We start from the raw sequence: 19,579 nt of genomic DNA on the forward strand, positions 1-19,579 counted from the left end.
AGCTATGTAATTGCTGCAGGCATCTGTGGAAACTGTCTCAGACCAAAATTCTCTCAACGAACCTGATTTATTGAATATGGCACTTCCAAAATAGTGCTGCAGATGAAAGAGCATGACCGTTGCTGGCTAAGAAGGAGCTTAAAGTCAGAAAGACTTTAAAATGATTAATCAAGTGTTATTGGCCTAGAGAGGATTCCTTGCTAAGCATTGAGACCTCTTAGAGTCTCTATCCAGCTTAGGCACATTTTCTGTATGTGCACTTCAGAGTTACAGTAGTTCCGTAGTTAGTTAGCCTTGTTTCTGGCTCCTTAGTTGCCACATGCCTTAGTGTTTATTCTGCATAACTTTTTCCTTTGTCATAAAGAAGAAATTATTTTATGGAATTGGCAAAGAAATCTCGGCACTGCCAGAATGTGCTGCCCTTGGATTAGGAGTGTTTAAAGTGATGAGACAGTGATTGCAGTAGATGAATGCCTGCAACACTACTTGCTGTCCAGCATTTGATACTTGCTAACTACATGTAAAAAGTAACTGACTGAAACTGTAGTGTTTTCTGCAGTATAATTGTAGGTTAAGCTTTATAGTTCTGTCTTGGTAGTACAGCAAATACAATACAAGGGTTATTCCTGTAGACTTCGTAATTTTGTATTTATACTATAGTTTGTTTCTAATTTTCAGTATTTGCTTTTAAACTGTGGTTAAACGACTCAAAGGATTTGCAGTGATTCATTATGGAGACTTTCACCTTCAAGTTAGTGGCTTATATCTGAGTGCAGGATCAGAAGTAGTTATTGTCTGTGAGGGGCTGCATGAAATAAAGTGGCAGCCTCAGTCCATTTCTAGAGAACAGGTGCTGTATCACAAGGCTGCAACCAAAGTTGCAAATAAGGAGTCTCTAAAATATACCTAATTTTGCATATCTAGTTTAGGATTTAAACACAAGCCAAAATAATTTAAGTCTTTAGTGTATGAGCTCTTCTCAGACCTTAGCTTTCAGGGATGTTGCTGAATTTTGATTATTACTATACTTTTTGAAACACCCACATTTTCCTAATTAAAATATTCCTCTTTGATATGTAAAAAAATAATTCTGGGATGGTATTTGTGGCCCAGTGTGAGCTGTAATTTATGGTTTAAATTACATAGGATGGGATCCACATTTCCACCATTTTTAAGCATGAAGTTGTTTAAATCAAATAAAACATGCTAGCTTTTGTTACGTCATTATTGCACATTACTCTAAAATACAAATATATTTATATTTATTGTTTTGAAATCAGTGTGTTCTAGGGCAATGGCTTCCAAAACCCCAGTTGGATTCATTGGGCTGGGTAACATGGGAAATCCAATGGCAAAAAACCTGGTAAAACATGGATATCCAGTTATTGCATATGATGTGTTCCCAGAAGCTTGCAAAGAATTTCAAGACTTGGGTGCTCAGGTATAGTAATAAACTTCCTTTATTCCAACAATAACTGTATGTGTTGAATGATTCTTGCATGCAATGCAATTAAATAATCGAGATTTTTTTCTTGGTTAAGAACACAGCTGAAGCTAAAACACATAGTGAATACAATCTGAATCTGACAGGTTTCACTTGGAGCAAAGACATGATTCTACCCCAAGTAATTTTCATGCTGTTAGCCAGAATTGCTACCTTGTTGAACTTCTCTAGCTGTTGTTTTTTCCCCGTTTTTATGAGAGTAGGTTGATGGTCTGTTCTTTCACCTCTTTCTTTCTCCTGCTTCCTCCTCCCCCAGGTCTAGATGGCCAGTGGGCTGCTTTTCATCTGGTTCCTACTTTGACCTTTTCAGGTTAAATGACCCTAGTTAAAAATTCCTGCTGTCATAGCTGTAAGGGTTATGGGGAGATATGAGCTTTCCTGCTGCTTCAAGGTGCAGTCCTCAGGGGTAGGGGAAAAATCTAATTATTTAAGTGCTTATTCTCTTGGAGGTGAGGGAGGTTATGGTGAGAGAAGAGGAAGGAATGGAAAGGAAAAAGGAGGGAAGGAAATTGATCACATTAAGGAGGTTTACCTTCCTGCCATATACCCTGCAAAATCTTGGCCCTGTTCCAGTCAGTGCTATTGCTTTTGTTGATCCATTAATACACCCAGAAACCCATTCACTCTCTCAGATGGTTGGGTCATTTCTAAGCATCTGAAACATATTTGAATTTTTTTTACGTATTTCAAAGCTGTATAGTTGTGAGTGGATGGATAGGTGCATAAAACACTGAAACAAAAGATTGTACTCAAGTAGGGAGAAATCAGTGCAAAAATAATACTCTGATGTGACAGTGTAGAGGATAGGAGGGAACTTTCCAGCAGTGGCAAGGAAATTGTAAGTAGATCTAGGCAGAGGTACTGTATGCCTTGAAAGTCTAAACTGATGGAGCTAATTGCAGTTGTTTTAAATAATGAGGTAACATCAAGATTCCTGAAAGATAAAATGATAAAGTGCACCTGTTGATAATTAATTGCAGCTCCCCTTGTATAATTACAGAATCTTGGCCTTAAGTGAGAGAGTAAACTTTTCAGCTTCTTTTCCTAGCTACTGTTTTTATTTTGTTAAAACAGCTGAGACCCTCAGGCATGAACCAGACCTGTCTTGAGTAAGAGGCTGGGCAAATGGAGAGGAAATCTGTATTGAACAATTGGTTGTATTTTTAGTTCATGTTCTGCACTGGGATCTCTTTGCTGTGGCTGCCCATTTGGATAGCTTATTGCCATAATAATAGAATCCTTGGCATCTACTGCAAAACTTAACATGATATTAAAGGTAAACGGTAATGCTTTTAAAAATAAAGCCAAAAGTATGTTTTAAGATCATAAATCACTAAGAGAATACACGGGTAGGCTTAAATACAAGTAAAACACACTTAAAGAAAATATGTGAACATAACTTCCTCTTTTGATCTATAGGTGTAAATCCTACTCCAACATTTTTTCAGGACTTGGAAACTTGTGGGTCCAGGGGGCCTTGTAGAAACTGCTTTAGAAGGAACATTGGGCTCCAAGGGCTGCTTTCTCTTTGGTCTGGCTGGTAGAGTAAAGCCATCAGGAGTGTTACAGAGGTGAAAAGATGCTCCCCAAGAGACAGTAAATGTTGTCAAATGTCCATTGTTTAAACTCAGTGCTACTACCAAGGTATATGTAGAATGAGGGATGTTTGATCATAAGTCTGCATTTTCTGTGACTCCACTTTCTTTAGCCTCTGAAATAAAGAACTGGGAGGTGATGTGTGTCAGGAGGCAGCCACCTGCCTGCTGATGGTGAATAGTAAGGGAAAACTGGCTGAACAGAAGCATATGGAACCACTTGGGGTGAAACTTGGAGAAAGTTGCAAGGCTACAAACAAGGGACAATACTGAACAGTGCTGTAAGCAAGTAGACAACCTCCACACTCTACTGTCTTTCCCTTCCTTATAGTTATCGCCTTCTTTCTCACACAGCAGAGTGCATATGTGTCACAGTTACTTTTCTTCAGTTTACATATCTTTAAATCTTACCTCAGATTTGGAAGTTTGAGAGCGTTACTGAAGTAATACGATACATAAAGCAGCATAGAAATAGAGCTTTCTTCAGTGTATTCAGTAAGAATGGCATTTCAGGCAAGCAGAATTATTGATTGACCTATCATAAATATAAAGACAAAAATAGGGAAGCATTGTGTAGCAAACATAAACAGATGTGTGTATTGAAGGGCATATACCAATGACCAGTATGAAGAAAAATCTCCCCCATCCAGCTGCATACTGCAAAAGTTTGCTTGAGCTGGCAAGTATCAGAATATCAAAATAAGTACAGAACTTGGTGGGCTACTAATACTCTGAGCCAGGATAGTCTATATTAGTAATCAGAAGTTAGTATTTGGTATGTTTTTTTAAAGTTACACACATATCCTTAATGATTTGAAATGCTTAATGTTTCTTAATAACTTTCAAATCATTCAACTTTTTCTGAGATAGAAAGTCCCAAATAAAAAAGAAGTTTTGTGTGCTGCCTGTCGAACCAGGTAGGTGGGTTTTCTCAGGGATTATTAATCATGTTTGTTAACAGTACCAAAAAGCGAAGAATGACAATTCCCACTTGATTTCCCACTTTTTGTGCTATTTACTTCAAGGTAGCAAAATTATTTCCCTTTGTGTGGTTGTGGAAATACTGTCCCAGTCTGTGTACATGTGTAATCTCATTTTTTTCAGGCATGATAGTATTTTGAAAAACATGGCTAGAACAAATTAATTTCTGCATAGATGACTACTGTACTATGTCTTATATATATCTGTGTGATTAAGAGGTTTTTTTTATCTAAGTGATTAAGATTAATCTGTGACCAAAAACCAGCTATATCTTATCTACATAGCCAAGTGCAAATGTGAGGCTGATGCAGTTTTTAAATTGTGTGCCCAATCTGGTATGTTTTTCAACTTCTGGTTGAAAGATGAAAATAGGACACAGAGCTGATAACTTGCAAACCTCTAAGAATACTGGAAATGAGACTTTCAAATAAGAAGACATATATAAATTCATGTTCCAATTACACACTTCCTCACTCCTCTAATAGTACACATTGGGACTGAACCAAACCAGAGATACTCAGAACTAAAGACAAAGCTGTCATGCTCCTATATAAAGAGCTAGGCTCTCTGGCCTCCAAGGAAGCAAGTCATAAAATTAACTAATCAGATATAGAAGCTTTTCTGCTTATAATTGCCTCATTTATTCCTCCTAACCTTTGTTCTTTAGACTAGGGTATGTTTCCTTTTATAAGTGTGGGGTATACCAGATGTTTTGTGTAGTATTAACTTATTCTTTCAAAATAAAACCTGCATGTTTCTAAGTTCCATCTATCCCAGTTTCTTTACTTCTTCTCTGAGAGTTTTGTTCAGTGAATATATACAGTATTCCTTTCTTATACTTATGTCAAATAGAAATTAAGAAGTCTCTCGTGCTGTATCCCACAAGTCCGTCAAGATGTTATTCAGCATTTCTTACAAATGGATATATAACATGCTTTCTTTGATGCTGAGACCTTATAAATGCATTGTATATAAAAAGTATATTTACATAAGGGCCTTTGGTATCAAAACTAACAAAAATGGTTACAAATATGTGTAGTTATAAATAGATAAGGAATAGTGAAATGAGGTCATCAGTTTGTTGATTTGTCTACATTATGCAAAGGAACCAAATTTTCAGGTAGGTGTGTTAAACTGCAATTTCTTTAACCCTAAAGCCATGTGATATGGAAATTCTGATTCACACTGAGGAAGAATTACATATAAAATTTTGTTTAAGACATTTCTTAAGGTTTAAAAACCCAAGGCATATAATTTATCTAGCAGAATAGATCATTGTAATATTAAGGTTACTGTTCATCATTCAGGAACAATAACTGGAAAATAAATACTACAAGCCCTATCCACAGACAAAATCTACTTTTTGCTCATCTTTCTTCCTGCTTGGAACCTAATTCCTTTCAGTAAAACTACCTGAATGAGTGAAATCAGATTTGATCCTCATAGGCTAAAGATAAAAGAACAAGCTGTGTTTTTTCTTGCTGTTTTCCCTGAGCTATGAATGTATTAACAATGCATTTTTTAAAGAAGTGAATTATTTAAAACTAGTATTGGACAAAAACCTTAGTGGCAAATGCCTTCTGGGTAAAACTCACTACTTCTATCTGTCAGTATTTCACTTGTTGTTTATGTATCTTAAATACCATACTGCCTGCCTCTGAAAATGAGCTGGGGAAGGTACTACACCTTTCAAGTTAGGTATATTTATTAAACAACCAATACCTAACAATATATTTTGAAACTTATTCAGATCTTTTTGGTGAAGGATGCTTGAGCTGATAATTTTCCTTTTTTAAAATGCCAACTGTAATATTGTGGGAAACTCCAGTTAGTTTATCTGATTTTTTTTTTTTAAGATGAGGCTCAGAGGTGCATTAATTAGTTATTTTTCTTCCTCAGTCTTCTTCTCTTCCAAAGGTCGTGTATAAGACAAGGAAAAAAGTGAGATTTTTGTGATCCTTCATTTTGTCCCTCCTTAGAAACATTGTAGAGTGATATTTTGTATAGATGCATAGTTTATAGTGAATTGAAGATTCATGAATGGGTTGATGGGATGCAAGCATCCCCACTGACGGATATTCTGGAGGAACTACCATGATAGGTCATCCTTTTAAATTTTTGAAATTTTTCTGTTACTGGATCCAATTAATCAACATTTCCATTAGGACAGAAGTTTTTCTTGTGTTCTACTTTTTTGCCTAGCTTAGTTGTGACCAGTGACCTGCAAATACTAAAGACAAACTCAGCAAACATATCTAGCATCTCTTTTTCAGGAAGCGTAAGCTAATTTTTTTTTTTTTTTTCTTTAAAAGGTTATGGATTCCCCAGCAGATGTAGCAGAAAGAGCAGACAGAATTATTACCATGCTGCCTTCTAGTCCCAATGCAAAAGAAGTTTACACAGGAGCAAATGGAATTCTAAAGTAAGAATTTTTTGTATTTTGGAGAATTCCCATTCCTACTTAAGGATGTATTATGTTGTTTGTCAAATGATTGCTGTTGCTCTAACTCTTGCTGTGCCTTCAGGGCACGTAACTTGATGTTCTCTGTTTTGTCACTCTTGATATTTCTGATTACATAAGTTCTCTCAAACCATGCTTGCTTTTGAATGGCTTTTGGCTAAAGTTTTAATTTTATTTTCAGTAGAATAATAATTGATGTGAATTTGAGGCAACTTAACTGACTTATTATCTACCTTCGCAGCTGAATGTTTCTTTTACCATAATGTAATGTATTAAAGTCAAGTATATTTGCTTGCAGCAATTATTTGCTCAAATACTTTAACTTGAAATCCTATAAATTAAATGTTCTGAAGAGATGCCATTGTGTCTCATGGTATTAAAGTGCATTAACACAAGATGTCTGGCAAGGCTTCATTGATTTCTACTCTTATTTTCTGTTTATTATACAAGAAAATATTTAAAGAGTTTGCTTAATGCGAAACACTGGCGTTTTTTAACTTTTGCAGAGGGTTTTCCACTGAGCCTAAAATCCATAGTTCGCAGAATTCTAATACCCAGAGGTTTTGGACTTGCCAAATTTAAAGGCTCTTCTGGCCACATGTGCACTGCTCCTGGCAGGCTGGCTGAGGCTACTCAGTACATCTAAGGATCATGTAAGATCTTACTGCTATGCAGGTTAATAATGTAAAGGAAGAAATATACAGAAGGAAATAGTACAGTGGATTGTCTAAAACCAGTGATGGGTTTTTTTAGCTATTGATTGTAGGCAATATTAAGGTGCAGTGATAAGAAAATGAAATGGAGATGGTTTTCTATTCTTCTTGCAGTAGGAAATAATAGTTGCTTCCTTCCCTTACTGTCCATAGTTTAATTCATCACAAAGTAGGACTGGACAGATCTAAGTAGCCATAGCTTAGATCCTTCAGGGAAGGATAATTGTATCAGTCCCACAAAGCTGGGCAAACAGCTGCAGAACTGTACCCAGGATGGCGGTGTTTTGAAGACAGATTTGCAGTACTGACTGATATAATACAGCCAGTTAATCTTTTGAGTAGCTAGATGTGGAAAATACTGCAGGGAACAAAGAATGTGGAAAGCAGTCTGGTGCTGCTGCAGTTGCTCAGCCTCTGTGTTCAAAAGAAGGAAATGTAATTTGACAGTAGTGGTTAATTGTGACTCTGAGTGACCTGGTCCTTGGTGACTGATTTGACTGATCATTTTCTGAAGCTTTTTAAGTTTTATGGAAGGAAATACTGATACTCTGGACTGTTTAAGGGTTAACTTAGTCATCATGCTGTGTAACTGAGGAGCCTTGTGCCACTGCTCCTTGTTCTGAACATGAGGAGATGATGTAGTACTGTATCTGCCACACTGTTTTTCGTTTGCGTGTGTTCAAACTAACTGCAGCTGCTCATCCCTTCTGTGAAAAAGGACAAGTTCTGTGTATGTGGCACTGTTTGAGTCTGAAGCTACAGTGGGGTTCACATCAGTATGGGTGTATAGAGAGGCTATTTCCAGCATCTAGGTAATTTGATTCAATTAAATTAATTGTACTGCCAATAGTACGCAAGGTGCAGCGAAGCTCTTAATCTGTTGTGTAGCTTTAAATTACTCACCTTTTTATGACTGAAACATGACATTGTTTCATTTCTTGGTATTTGCTGGTCCAGTGGACATGAAATCACGGTGCAAATTAATGGAAAGAGGGATAAAAATAAAATTTTTATAGTTGAGGGCATTAAAAAAATTTTACTTTAATTGAATTTTTTTAAACACATACACAATTTTTTGTGTTCTATAATTTGGGATACAATTCTTCTGCCTAAATTTACTAGCTATCAGTGAGAAAACATTTTTCTCCACTCTTCGCTTTAAATCTGCAGTGGGCATTTGTGGTGTTAGTTATGATCTTTATGTAGAATAAGTTGGAGCAATGATTAAAAGAATGCAATCAAGCTATTCTGTTAAGAATTTAAGATTGTATATATATAGAAAGGAAATTGTATTGTTATATATGAAATTTTAGGCTGTATCAACATTTAGTTCAGTTGCTTAGAATGCATCTTAGGTGATCTGTATGTGATATACTGCTCAGTGATGCCAGGTTTTCTAGTGCACACTTTTTGTGTAATTTTTTTTATAATAGCGTTTAGGTAGAACATCCTTTTTTGTGTTTATTGTGGTTTGAATCATTCAAAACTGTGCAGTATGCATACTCAGCAGTATAAATACTGAGCAAATCTTGCTCAATAGAGTTTAAAACTTTGTGTTTATTAGGGTACCAAGAAGTGTCCATACATATATCATGCTGAGGAAAGCCAGTGCCATGATAATAGCTGCAGATGTCGTGTGTAAAAATAATAATAATAATAAATCTTTATTTTAGGAAAGTGAAGAAGGGCTCATTGCTAATAGATTCCAGTACTATAGACCCTGCAGTTTCAAAAGAGTTAGCCAAAGCAGTTGAAAAAATGGGAGCTGTTTTCATGGATGCTCCAGTTTCTGGAGGTAAGTCTTCATTAACAGTTTGCCTCATATTGGACATGCTGTCTCTTTGTTTGCAATCTCAGCCACCAGTTTGTACTCTTGTTGGTACGTGTTGCTTTTCTTTGCTATATGTACAGTGGGTTGTTGGGGTTTTTTTTGTTGTTGTTCCGTTACATGAATGTAATGTATGTTATTTTAGGAATATTTGTAGGTTTTATGAATATGCTTTTGTGTTAGACCTGGAGAAACTGAACTTTCACGTGATATGGTACAGTGGTCCTTTTAATTTCTTTCATAAAGTTGTATTTTTATGCAGGTATTCACATCTCTTCAGTCTCCATCCATTTCTTTCTGTTAGAGAAAGACTGGTTACCATTAAGCAGTTCTGCTGCTTTTTCATTAATTAAAAGGAGAGAATGAAGGGGGGAATAAAGGGTTTCATTGTCAAGAAAAAACAGAGCTTTCCTCTGGTTTTATAAGAGTTGAAGTATATGGGTGATAATTCTCTATTCTTGAAGTTGTTAACTGTTGATCTCTGAGTATTTAATCTCTTGTAAGAAATAATGTAGAGCAGGGTCCTTAATTTTGTGGAATAAGGAGAGCAGAAGCATAAAATTAATGTTTTGTAAGCAAAACCATAGCTGATGGTTAGTGTCGTTGAATTCTTCTCCAGAACCCCTAGAATTAGAAGGTGAGGAAAACTCATTTTATGTGGGAAAATCTTGGGTTTTTTACAATCCACTCTAAAAATTAATGTAAGTGGTGTTGTGAGAATTCTTTATTTTCCTGTATTTAATGAGGTAATTCAGATAGTTATACCTGAAAAAGAATAAAAATCCAAAGGGTAGGAGAGAATTTGGCCTTACAGAATTTGTAAAAGGTAAAATGCACAAGCTAGAAAGAGCATAGGCTGAATTTCGGATCTTGAGGATGAGTGTTGGTGAGAAACTAAAATTAACTGTCAACTAACCATCATTAAGTTTTCAACTGAAAACTAAGGTAGGATTTGGCTACCCAGTAGAGGCCAAAATTTTCATCCAAACTGTAATGTGAACAGGAAGTAGGAAGAACCAGGTAGGCAATATTGAAAGAAATAATGGGGAAGACAATATTCTTGTTTCCCAGCCAAAATATTAGTCTTCTTTTATAAAGTTAGACAGGTTGTCATCCTGGGAGTAAAATCACAGGGAAAAAAGTGTGTTGTGGGTGGATTTTATATCTATCTGATACTTTTCTAAGCACAGCATGGCCTTCTACTTAACAGTTGGGCAATTCTGATATCTTCTATGTGGTTCTCTTTGATCCCTTTCCCCCGAATATGTTGTTTACCCGAGGGAGTTATTTACCTTTTAGAAATGTCTGTAATTTGGTTTTACCTGTAAGTTTTTGCTTTAAGGTTGACTATGCTATAACTACAAAGAAAGAAAGAAAAGAAAAGTTTGATTCCAAAACAACCCTAGCTGTTTTAGAGATTTTGTTCCTTGAGAAAATGGTAATGGCAAGACTGGGTTAGCATGATAACATATAGCTGACTAGTCTGAATACAAATGGCTTTTTTGGTGTTAGTGGTTTATCTGAATACAAATTATTTGGTGTTTAGTGTCAGTTACAGATTGAGTGATATTCTGAAATAGGAAGAAAGAAGTAAGACTTAGCTTTCTAGTACATGTTTGTGAATGCCAAGGAGCACTCTGTACAAACCATGCTTAAGTGGGCAGTTGCTAGAAATGTGAAGAAGTATGTTGGAAAAAGCTTTAATGTTATGCTTTTTTTGGGGTATTTTTGTATGTCCTGACTGCATTGTTGGCCTTCAGACAAAACACTAAATGGAGAAGTATGTTCAGCTCTAGAAATTGGCAGGCATTATCCTGTTGCTGTGCAATGCAATAGACTTGGCAGGAGTGTGAGGGAGGGCGTTTGTGGGATGCAGTGAGGAGGAAGAGAAAGCAGCATGCCTGAACTGTCATCTTTAGATCTGTCTGTTTATTAGCTGTTATTGGCAGACAATTTCACTTGTGTTTCTAGGTATTTGGGTGTTGCCTGATGGATGTTAATGTTCATCTGCACCGTGAACAAGTTATTTTGCAAACTAAATATTTTGAAAATTACATGGTCTGTAAATTATGGAGAAATAGTGGTGGTTTTAATCCTGTCCTGACACTGCAAATTAAGAATCTTAAGGCCTATCATTATTGACAGATTTTAGTGTTTTATTTGCAGCCTTAACCCTGAAAGATTCTTTCCCTTGATCTTTTCAAGATGGGCCCATGCGCCAATGTAGTTGTGCCGCCTTCTTCATACAACTGGCCTACAGCATTTACTTGCAGTTTACAGTCAGAACCCATTAAGTGAAAGTTGATTCACCAAGTTACTATAGTGTTACTTTGTATTAACTGAATTTGGAAAATATTTCTAATCCCAGTAACTGCATGCAGACTATGCTGCTAATGCTGTCTAGAGATAGCAATTGCTTTACCCTGGGATTAGGATCTCCTGCAGTTCCACATGAGAAAGTTGTGTCACAGTTCCTGGTGCTGCCCTGATTTGTGAACTCTTTGTGAATATTTGACAAATGAGGAAACATCTTCAAAATCTGTGGGTTTTTGGTTTTGTTTTTAAATTACTAGAGGAGTAATTTATTTTTTTTTTTCCAAAGATTGGATTCTGCATCTTTGTATGTATAAAAGGCTTTTAAAGCACACATTATCACAGAAGCATATTTAAAACTGACTTCTGTTGGCACTGAAGACACTACTGGCTGAGTAAGGGATCTAAATTTAGCTTTTAAGAATTGTGTCATTTGTCCTCCCACTGATTTCACTAAAAGTATGATACAGATTGTCACCTTGCAATTCAGAGCAGATTTTACTAGTGTTTTCACTATTGCTGCTGTAACATATCTCTCTTTTTAATTCAGTATACAAGATCTGCATTGTCTAAAGTACAGTGGGTATAATGTGTTTTTTATTTCTGATGTGATACTTTGCACTGTAAACATTTTTAGTGTTCAGATACTACCTTTTCAGATCTTTTTTGCTTCCACTGACTCTTGATATTTTATCAGCTCCTCTTCTACTTGAAATATATTGTACTGCATCTTACTGGAATTTCACAAAAAGATGTGAATGTATTTCAATGGCACAATCACACTGATAGCAGAGATTAAATAAGCCAAACAATAATTGGTGAATGTGTTTCTCTTACTTGAACATTGAAGGTTTAGTGCAGTGTCATTTCCAAGGAAAGCAGAGGAGAGGGACTTGCAGAAGAGTTTAGACTATGACTGTGCACACTAATGTTTCGTGTCTGAAAGATGTTTTAAGACTAGACTAAATAATAAAATCTAGTAATGAGTAGTTCAAACATTGCATCTCTTAGCTTGTAAGTTCTATTGTAATAAGGTAGCATCATCAATATGTTTGCCAGAATAAAGCCGGTTTAATAGACCTCTCTTGTTGGAGAGTCTTCATAGAGCTGCTTTTTAACTGGCTTTCATAGGTTGCATCTGCTTTGTTTCTTTCGCTTTGTGCATTTTTAGAGAAATGCAATCGTATGACTTCATGGGAGTGGAAGAGTTGGTTGGTTGATTCAACATCTCTAATGTGAGAGATCATGTACTTTTTAAATAAACAGAAGGCATGAAATAAGGAATATCCTGTATTCAGTGGTATAGAGGTTTTGTTTGATCTTGGCTTTTTGGCCTGCTAATGCAGTGATTGGAATATCTGTTAGTATCCTTGAAACACTGTCAAGATGAATCAGGTTCATGAATTTAGAACTAATAATTCTGACCTGTCTCCCTCAATAGCAGGTGTTCTTGTTGGTGAGGAAAAGATCTAAAGACATAGCAGTATCTTCTTCATTGTTATTTCCGGATTTATGCTCTGATGCTTTATTTTTAAAGCCTGAATGCGTGTACTCAGAATGGCTACAATGTTCTCTGTGTTCCTAATACTGAACATGGCATTCTCACCTCACTTCTGCTGCTGCTTTGCCTCAGTCACGCCACGTCTTGCCTAATCTTTTCTTTCCTGACGTTTCTTGATTCCTCTGTTTACATTTTTGATGAGTCCATCTGATCATACTCATTTTTTTGCAAAGTTTGTGATCTAGGGATGGTAGTAGAAATTACAGTGTACAACCTTAATGTTAAAGGTAGTATGAAAAATGTTATTTAGTTATTCTGAAATTTAAATGAGGTAAAAGTAATGCAGGAAGTAACTAATAACAAAAAAGGGAAGAATGAGGTGAAGTGATTTAAGGAAGCTGAAATGAGAACAAAGAAATACTTTGAAATCTGAGATACTTAAAAAGCTTCTGATTCCTGATAATATATGTTTTAAACTATTTAACAATACTTATGTTTGTCAAAATAAACCTAGTTTAATAGACTGCATTTGTTGGAGAGAAGATGGAAAGGAATGAAGATCTTTAAAATGTTACACATTGGCAAAATTCGTATTTTGACACTGGGGAGGAAGTATAAACCCTATGCAGAAATCATGATGTTGGCAGCAGCTGCTGTTACAGAAGAGTTAGATAGTACAGTTACTGATGTGCTGACTTTGCAAGGGTATTTTTCTTCTGTGAGTCTGTTATGCTTTCTATTTTATTTTATGGAGAATGCAAAAGGTAGCAGAAGACAAGGAAGTATAAACAGATTTGTTGAGAGTATCATCTAAAAATGTTCACCGGGGTGGAGACAATGATCCTACAATGACTAAAAGGGTGGAATGACTGATTTTATTAAAGTATAGTGTATATTTTGGCTATAAAACTGTGTGTAGTCTGGCCAACTAGTGACCGATGTGTAGGGAAACATATCTGTCTCCATTTCTTCAAAGGTGTAAAGATGAGTTATTCAGGCTGGCCCAATGGGATATAAGCAGGAATAATAGGCTGGAAATTATTAAGGAGAGAAAAATGCATGCTGTGTCTACCAGGAAAAACTTCCTAATGATATTCTTCGTACACTGTGGAATAATTTTCTAAAGGAGATGGTTGAAGCCAAGTATCTTGACATGCTTTAAACTGTACTGGGCAAAGTGCTAGGAACTATTCTTCAGGGAAAAATCTTTAACTGGCAGGAGGATGGCTGTATGATCTAATAGGTCTTTTCCATCTCTAATGTCTACAACTCTGTTGTGTTCTCACACATGGTGTTCAAAAACAGTTAAAGGAAAACTGTCCAGATGGAAGTTAAAAATCCCTGTGGCACTCTTTGAAAAAGAGTAAGGGATAACTGCAGAATTAGACCCAACATTCCTTTTCTCAGGAAAGCTGGTTCTATTATCCATGGCTATATGTGAGCTGTTACCCCATTCCTTATAGCTGCCCTGTTTGTTTATGGTTACTTTAATGCTGGTATCTGGCTCATCTTGTCGAGTGTTCTGAGATACAGAGTAAGAAAGACTTTCAAATTTCAGCCTGTCATAAATTCTAGGGAATAAAAATTAATTTAATTTTTTGAATTTTGGTTGCTTCTTCTAGAGAACTTATAAAGTTAAAGAGTTGCAGGTTGTATTTGGAAATGTTTCTGGAATGCAGTGATAACTTTGAAGCTTTCTACAACATTTGTTTTGGTTTTAAATGTTCATAGGCTTCTTTTTTTCCATTTTTGATCTTTAAATGGAGCCTCTTGTTCAAAGTGTGTATTTTTCAAAAAACCTAGCGTGACTACTGTGCTTAGGACAGTGGGGATGATAAGCACCAGACCTTAATAACCTCTTGACTTCTTCTGAGTCCTAATTCCTTACTATGCTAACTGTGGGTGTCAGCATCAAGCCCAGCACCATGCACACCAGAGCAGAAGTACAAATTGGAGGGCGCACCACAGAGCAGAACTGGGAGTACACTGTGCCTGCACAGCAGCTCTCAGTGTGGGGACAGTCCTCACCAGCTACAAACCACTGGAGGTGCCACTGGAGAAACAGCAGCTTATTCTGAATCTTAATGCAAAGTCATTGCTTTTGCAATTCAGTGTTGCCTTAAACAGACTTTTTCAGTTTGTGGGTGCAACTCCTGTTCTTTAAAAAAAAAAAAAAAAGTCCAGGGAAACCTGACTTACTTAAATGGATTGAGCCACTGATGACTTAGAATTACACATTTATTTTGTCTCTTATTCAAGGGAGATTGCAGCTCTTATCCTAGACACATGAGAAGAAACATTAGCATCCTATGTACCCAAACCAAAGTCTTAGAACACATTTGTGCAAACTACTCTGTGTTGAAGACGACTCTTTCATAAGCCCATTAAACACTTAAACCATTTTAAAGGAGTAAAAGAAAAAAAGCCCGGATGGAGGAAACTTTGCAGGCAGGGACAACTGCTCTTGTCCTGTAGTGCAGGCCTTTGAAAGTAAATTGTTTGTTGATCCCCTAAATGGCTGAATCCAGGATCGGTAGGAATGAAAGCTGATATTGACCCCCTTCTGGATGGTGCTAGTATTCTGGGTTACTAGTATACTGATTTCCTTTTTGAAGTCATGGTGATGAGTTGGGCAAGAATGGGATTTATGTGTGATGATATTATTTGACAATCTGGAGCCATTCTAGCCATGGTTCTTTGCAGAAAGTTCTCTTGTACTGGTGGACATCTTTGTGTTTTGATTAAGTCTCTTATTTTGTGCTAGTAAAAAAGGGGAGAATGTTCTAGAAGAAGTACTGCCTCTGTGCTTTAAACAAATACCTGAAAATTATTTCATGTTTATAGTGTTTACTGTAATGTTGCCTGTTGTGAGACGATTCAATGGCTTGAGCTTTATTCCTTAGAAGGACTGCCCCTGGTTAATCCACAGAGCGCACATAAAAATATCAAGATTTTCTAACTCTTTCTTCTCCAACCACATTTAAAACCCCATGATTTATATGAATAAAAGCATAAGAGAAACAGTATTGCCTTTTACTGTTGATAAGCATTTAGAATTCAGCTGTGAGCATAGAAACTGTGTAAACATTCACCTTTCAGTTTGTCCTACAGTATTTGTCCTGTTGGCTCACCGCTTTGATATACTGAAATGCAGAGGACAGAAGAGAATCGTGCAGTTCCAGATCTGAAGAAAGAATTTTTAACTACAGTTCTTTTCTTGCCAAGCACAACATAGGACCTGAAGTGAAAACAAAATTACTTACTGCACTGTATTTGACCTACAACTTTAACCCTTAAAACTTAGTTATTATTTTCATTTCTGTAGTTTCACTGGGACACAGTGTGTGGAATTTCCTAGACCTTAGACAGCTTTAACCTATATCTGTTCATAAGAAGAGTTAAAGGGTGATTTGACAGGAACAGAGTAACACATGGAAATGTTACCCAAATGCTGACCCCTCGGTTTCTGTTCCTGGTTCTGTAAGCAGTTGTATTTTAATTATTCTGTATTGTGGAAGAACGTTAAATTGTCTGCAGTAAAATTGGGGGGAGAGGGGGAGAGGGAAAAAGGGAGGGGGAAGTGTGAAACACTGTGTAACACTTTATTAAAACCTTCTACATATTTTAAATAAATCCACATAATGATTTGATAGTATCCCTTTATGTTGTTTAACCATTGGTAAACTAATGGGGTTTTTTAACGTGTAGTTTAGGTCATTGGCAACAATACTAATTTGACACGTAATTATTACCCATTTTCTTTATTTGAGTTGCTGCAAACGGTGTAAGATACTAGTTACTGAGCAACTATATAGTTTAGCAATATGCAGTCAGAAGCAACACATTTTTGCTGTCATTTTGTTTTCAGTTTGTGTTTGCTTTGCTTTCTGAGAATGTATGGTGGGAATGTGTAGCTCATGGCTTAGTATATTTGCCATTGGGAGTACAGAGAAAGTCACGCTGACTTTTAGCTCTGGCTGAGGAGTGTACTACTTGTGTTTCATTTGTGTTAGATTTCTTTTGCCTAAAATTATGACTTTTCAGAAATCAATATAAAAGTAAATTGTAGATAATCTGTATGGGTATAGCTCTTCAAATTGGTTGATTTCTGATGTCCAACATTTTTCCAATTAAACTATTTCCCAGAAAGCATGATTTGGGAGCAACTAAATGCTTTTTTGTCTTGAGTAAGGCATTTTACATCAAGCATACTAGAAGAACAGAGATTTCCTCTCTCTTTTAAAAGTTGGAGGACAATTAGAGAAAGGAATTTTCAGTAGCATTACCACCATGTGAAACCCTGTCATAGCGCTCTAGTTAGAGTAAACTAAGAGTGTGCATAGCTTTCCTATTTCTGCAGATACTCATCTTAGACTTTGTATTAGTGGGGAGTTAGGGGTGATGCTGCAGCAGGGGGAAGGCTTTGTAGTGGAAGCGCTAAATGAGAAGCTGATGTGAATTTGGCACACAGCAGTTTCCTGAGATGGAGCATCCTCTTAGCAGACTCAGCCTGAATCCTGGCTGCCTCTGAGGGCTCTCACCCTGTCCAAGGTGGAAGTTCCTGCAGAGAGCACTAACAGCATCTCTCACTACCTCAACGTGTTGTGCCAAGGCGTGGGGCTTGACTGCTGTTAAACAATGCAATAAATGCCTCCCAGGGCCAAAATGAACACACCTGATCACCTGAATATATTATTCATGTGCTAGAACAAACTGGACTGGAAGAAGGTATTTCTATTAGTGATGCAGCGACTAGCACACCTAATAAAGAAGGTGGTGATTAATCTGTTAGTGTTTGGGTGCTGGCACTTTTCCCCCACTGTATTAGTATGCTTAGCAATTCTTAATGCTAAATGTGACTGTGTGCAATTACTTAGTTTGTTGTTTTACTTAGTAGACAATTATACCAATCTTAAATGGAGAATTTTTTGGTAACTGGGTTAAAGGATTCTTAGAAGATTGAAACAGTAGGCAGCAAAGCTTGTTAAGGAGTTTTTATTTTACAAGCCCTCAAGAATTCAGAATATGACTTGCTTACTACTTTAAAAAGTCCAAACTTACCTTATAGACTTCATCTCAGAGCCAGCATCAAATCTATGCTATACTTGTCTAAAAATCCAAACATGCACTCTTGGCTGTTACTGTTTACTGAATCAGAACCCTACTGTTTCCACTTGCACTGTATCTAATTTATCGTAAGTGACCACAAAAACTAAAATTATTTATATGCTGGCACCTAACAGCTCCACTATAGTTAAGGGTCTGTTGGCATTTCCATTATAAACCTTCCCTTTGAGAGGTTTATAACTTGGCGGTTTTACTTTTGCTTCAGGCTCAAATGTGCCATTTTCATCCAAGCACAAATTCTTCTACAGAATTTCATTTAAATCAGTTTGGCCATTATTTATTTTAGCGTGTATATGTTGGGGAGTGGACGGGAACACACTATTTAATTTTGGTTTCAGAAGCTTTTTGGTCAGACTATATAATGAAAGAAAAACGGTGCTTTTTATTTTATTTTTAAGGTACTTAACCCTTCCTTGGATGTGTCAAAGTTACTAAAACCATGCCTTTTCAGATTGCTCCCAGTGCTTACTCCCTCCCACCCACCCACCCATACATCTCGCCTGCCCCTAGCCAGTTACATCCTTTGAGGAAGCATCCCCTGGCTTCTGGCAGTGAAAGTTTTTTGGGGGGTGGATGCAATAACATACAGTGGATGTTCTGTTGAGAGGCCTCAAGCCAACCAGTCCAAATGTGGAAACAGATGGAACTTAATTGGAAAAAGACAGGCCGAATGCAGTTGTCAGTCAAATGTAACCCTGTGTGGTTAAGAATGGCATTTCCTATGGCTCTGCCATTTCTTGTGGGATGTGTGTAAATTACTGCTTGAGTGCAGTAATCCTTGGAGTCTAAAGTGGTGTGAGTTGCTGTTTTCCCTTGCTTCTGAATGCTGAACCACAGAGGAATTTCAACTCTTTTTTAGTCATAAATTCTTGCCATAGTACTGTATTATTATGCTAATTAAATTCTTGCCACACGACTAATACTTATCTATAATGTTTCAGTACTAATCATAGTAACACAGTACCAGTGTTCTTTTACATCGTGGTTTAAGAATACAAAGAAGGGAAATTGTGTACAGAGAGGTAGAAGCTTTTACTAGACCAAATAATACAGCTGAAAATAGAAAACAAGTTACCGAGTCAGTTCTTTCATCACATTGTGCAAGAAGCAGTGAAGTACAATAGTTGTTTTTTCCTTTGCTATTGAATTACTCACAAGAAAAAGTTACTTGATGGAAAACAAAGTGGGGAGAATATATGTGGTTTGGCAGCTTCTTGTGTACTCATTTTGGTGTCTTTTTTTTTCAGGTAGTTCATGCAGATTACTAATTGGACAAACAAGTAATAAAACTGCTTTTTGTATTTTGTCTTCTGTTTTATTAACAAGAGGGAGAAGGGAAGCACGAGTATAATTATAGCAGCAGATACCAAAAGTTTATTTAACCCTAGAGCATTAGATCAGATTGAAGCATTTGAAAGCCTTCTCCATCTTGCCTTTTTTTCCCCCTAATTTCAGATGTTAATGAATTTATAGGTCAGACATTCCCAATCTTGACTAGTTTAGAGACAACTCATTTTAAATTTTATTAGTTTATTTTTAGTTTGTTGGCAGTAACA

General features: G+C 36.5%; 1 protein-coding gene across 1 annotated transcript in view; it reads left to right on the forward strand.

Moving 5' to 3' along the window:
- The first annotated feature begins 1,285 nt into the window (after positions 1 to 1,285).
- The window catches only part of HIBADH (3-hydroxyisobutyrate dehydrogenase), a 76,696-nt gene continuing 58,402 nt past the window's right edge, over positions 1,286 to 19,579 (forward strand). The window contains exons 1-3 of the mRNA XM_026843395.1: positions 1,286 to 1,441; positions 6,393 to 6,502; positions 8,928 to 9,049. Of these exons, the coding sequence (XP_026699196.1) occupies positions 1,295 to 1,441; positions 6,393 to 6,502; positions 8,928 to 9,049 (379 nt within the window). The 5' untranslated portion in view covers positions 1,286 to 1,294. The remainder of the gene's footprint in view (positions 1,442 to 6,392; positions 6,503 to 8,927; positions 9,050 to 19,579) is intronic.

This window comes from Athene cunicularia (assembly GCF_003259725.1).
Source record: "Athene cunicularia isolate RWA chromosome 2 unlocalized genomic scaffold, athCun1 chr2_part1, whole genome shotgun sequence".
NCBI classification, from domain to species: Eukaryota; Metazoa; Chordata; class Aves; order Strigiformes; family Strigidae; genus Athene; species Athene cunicularia.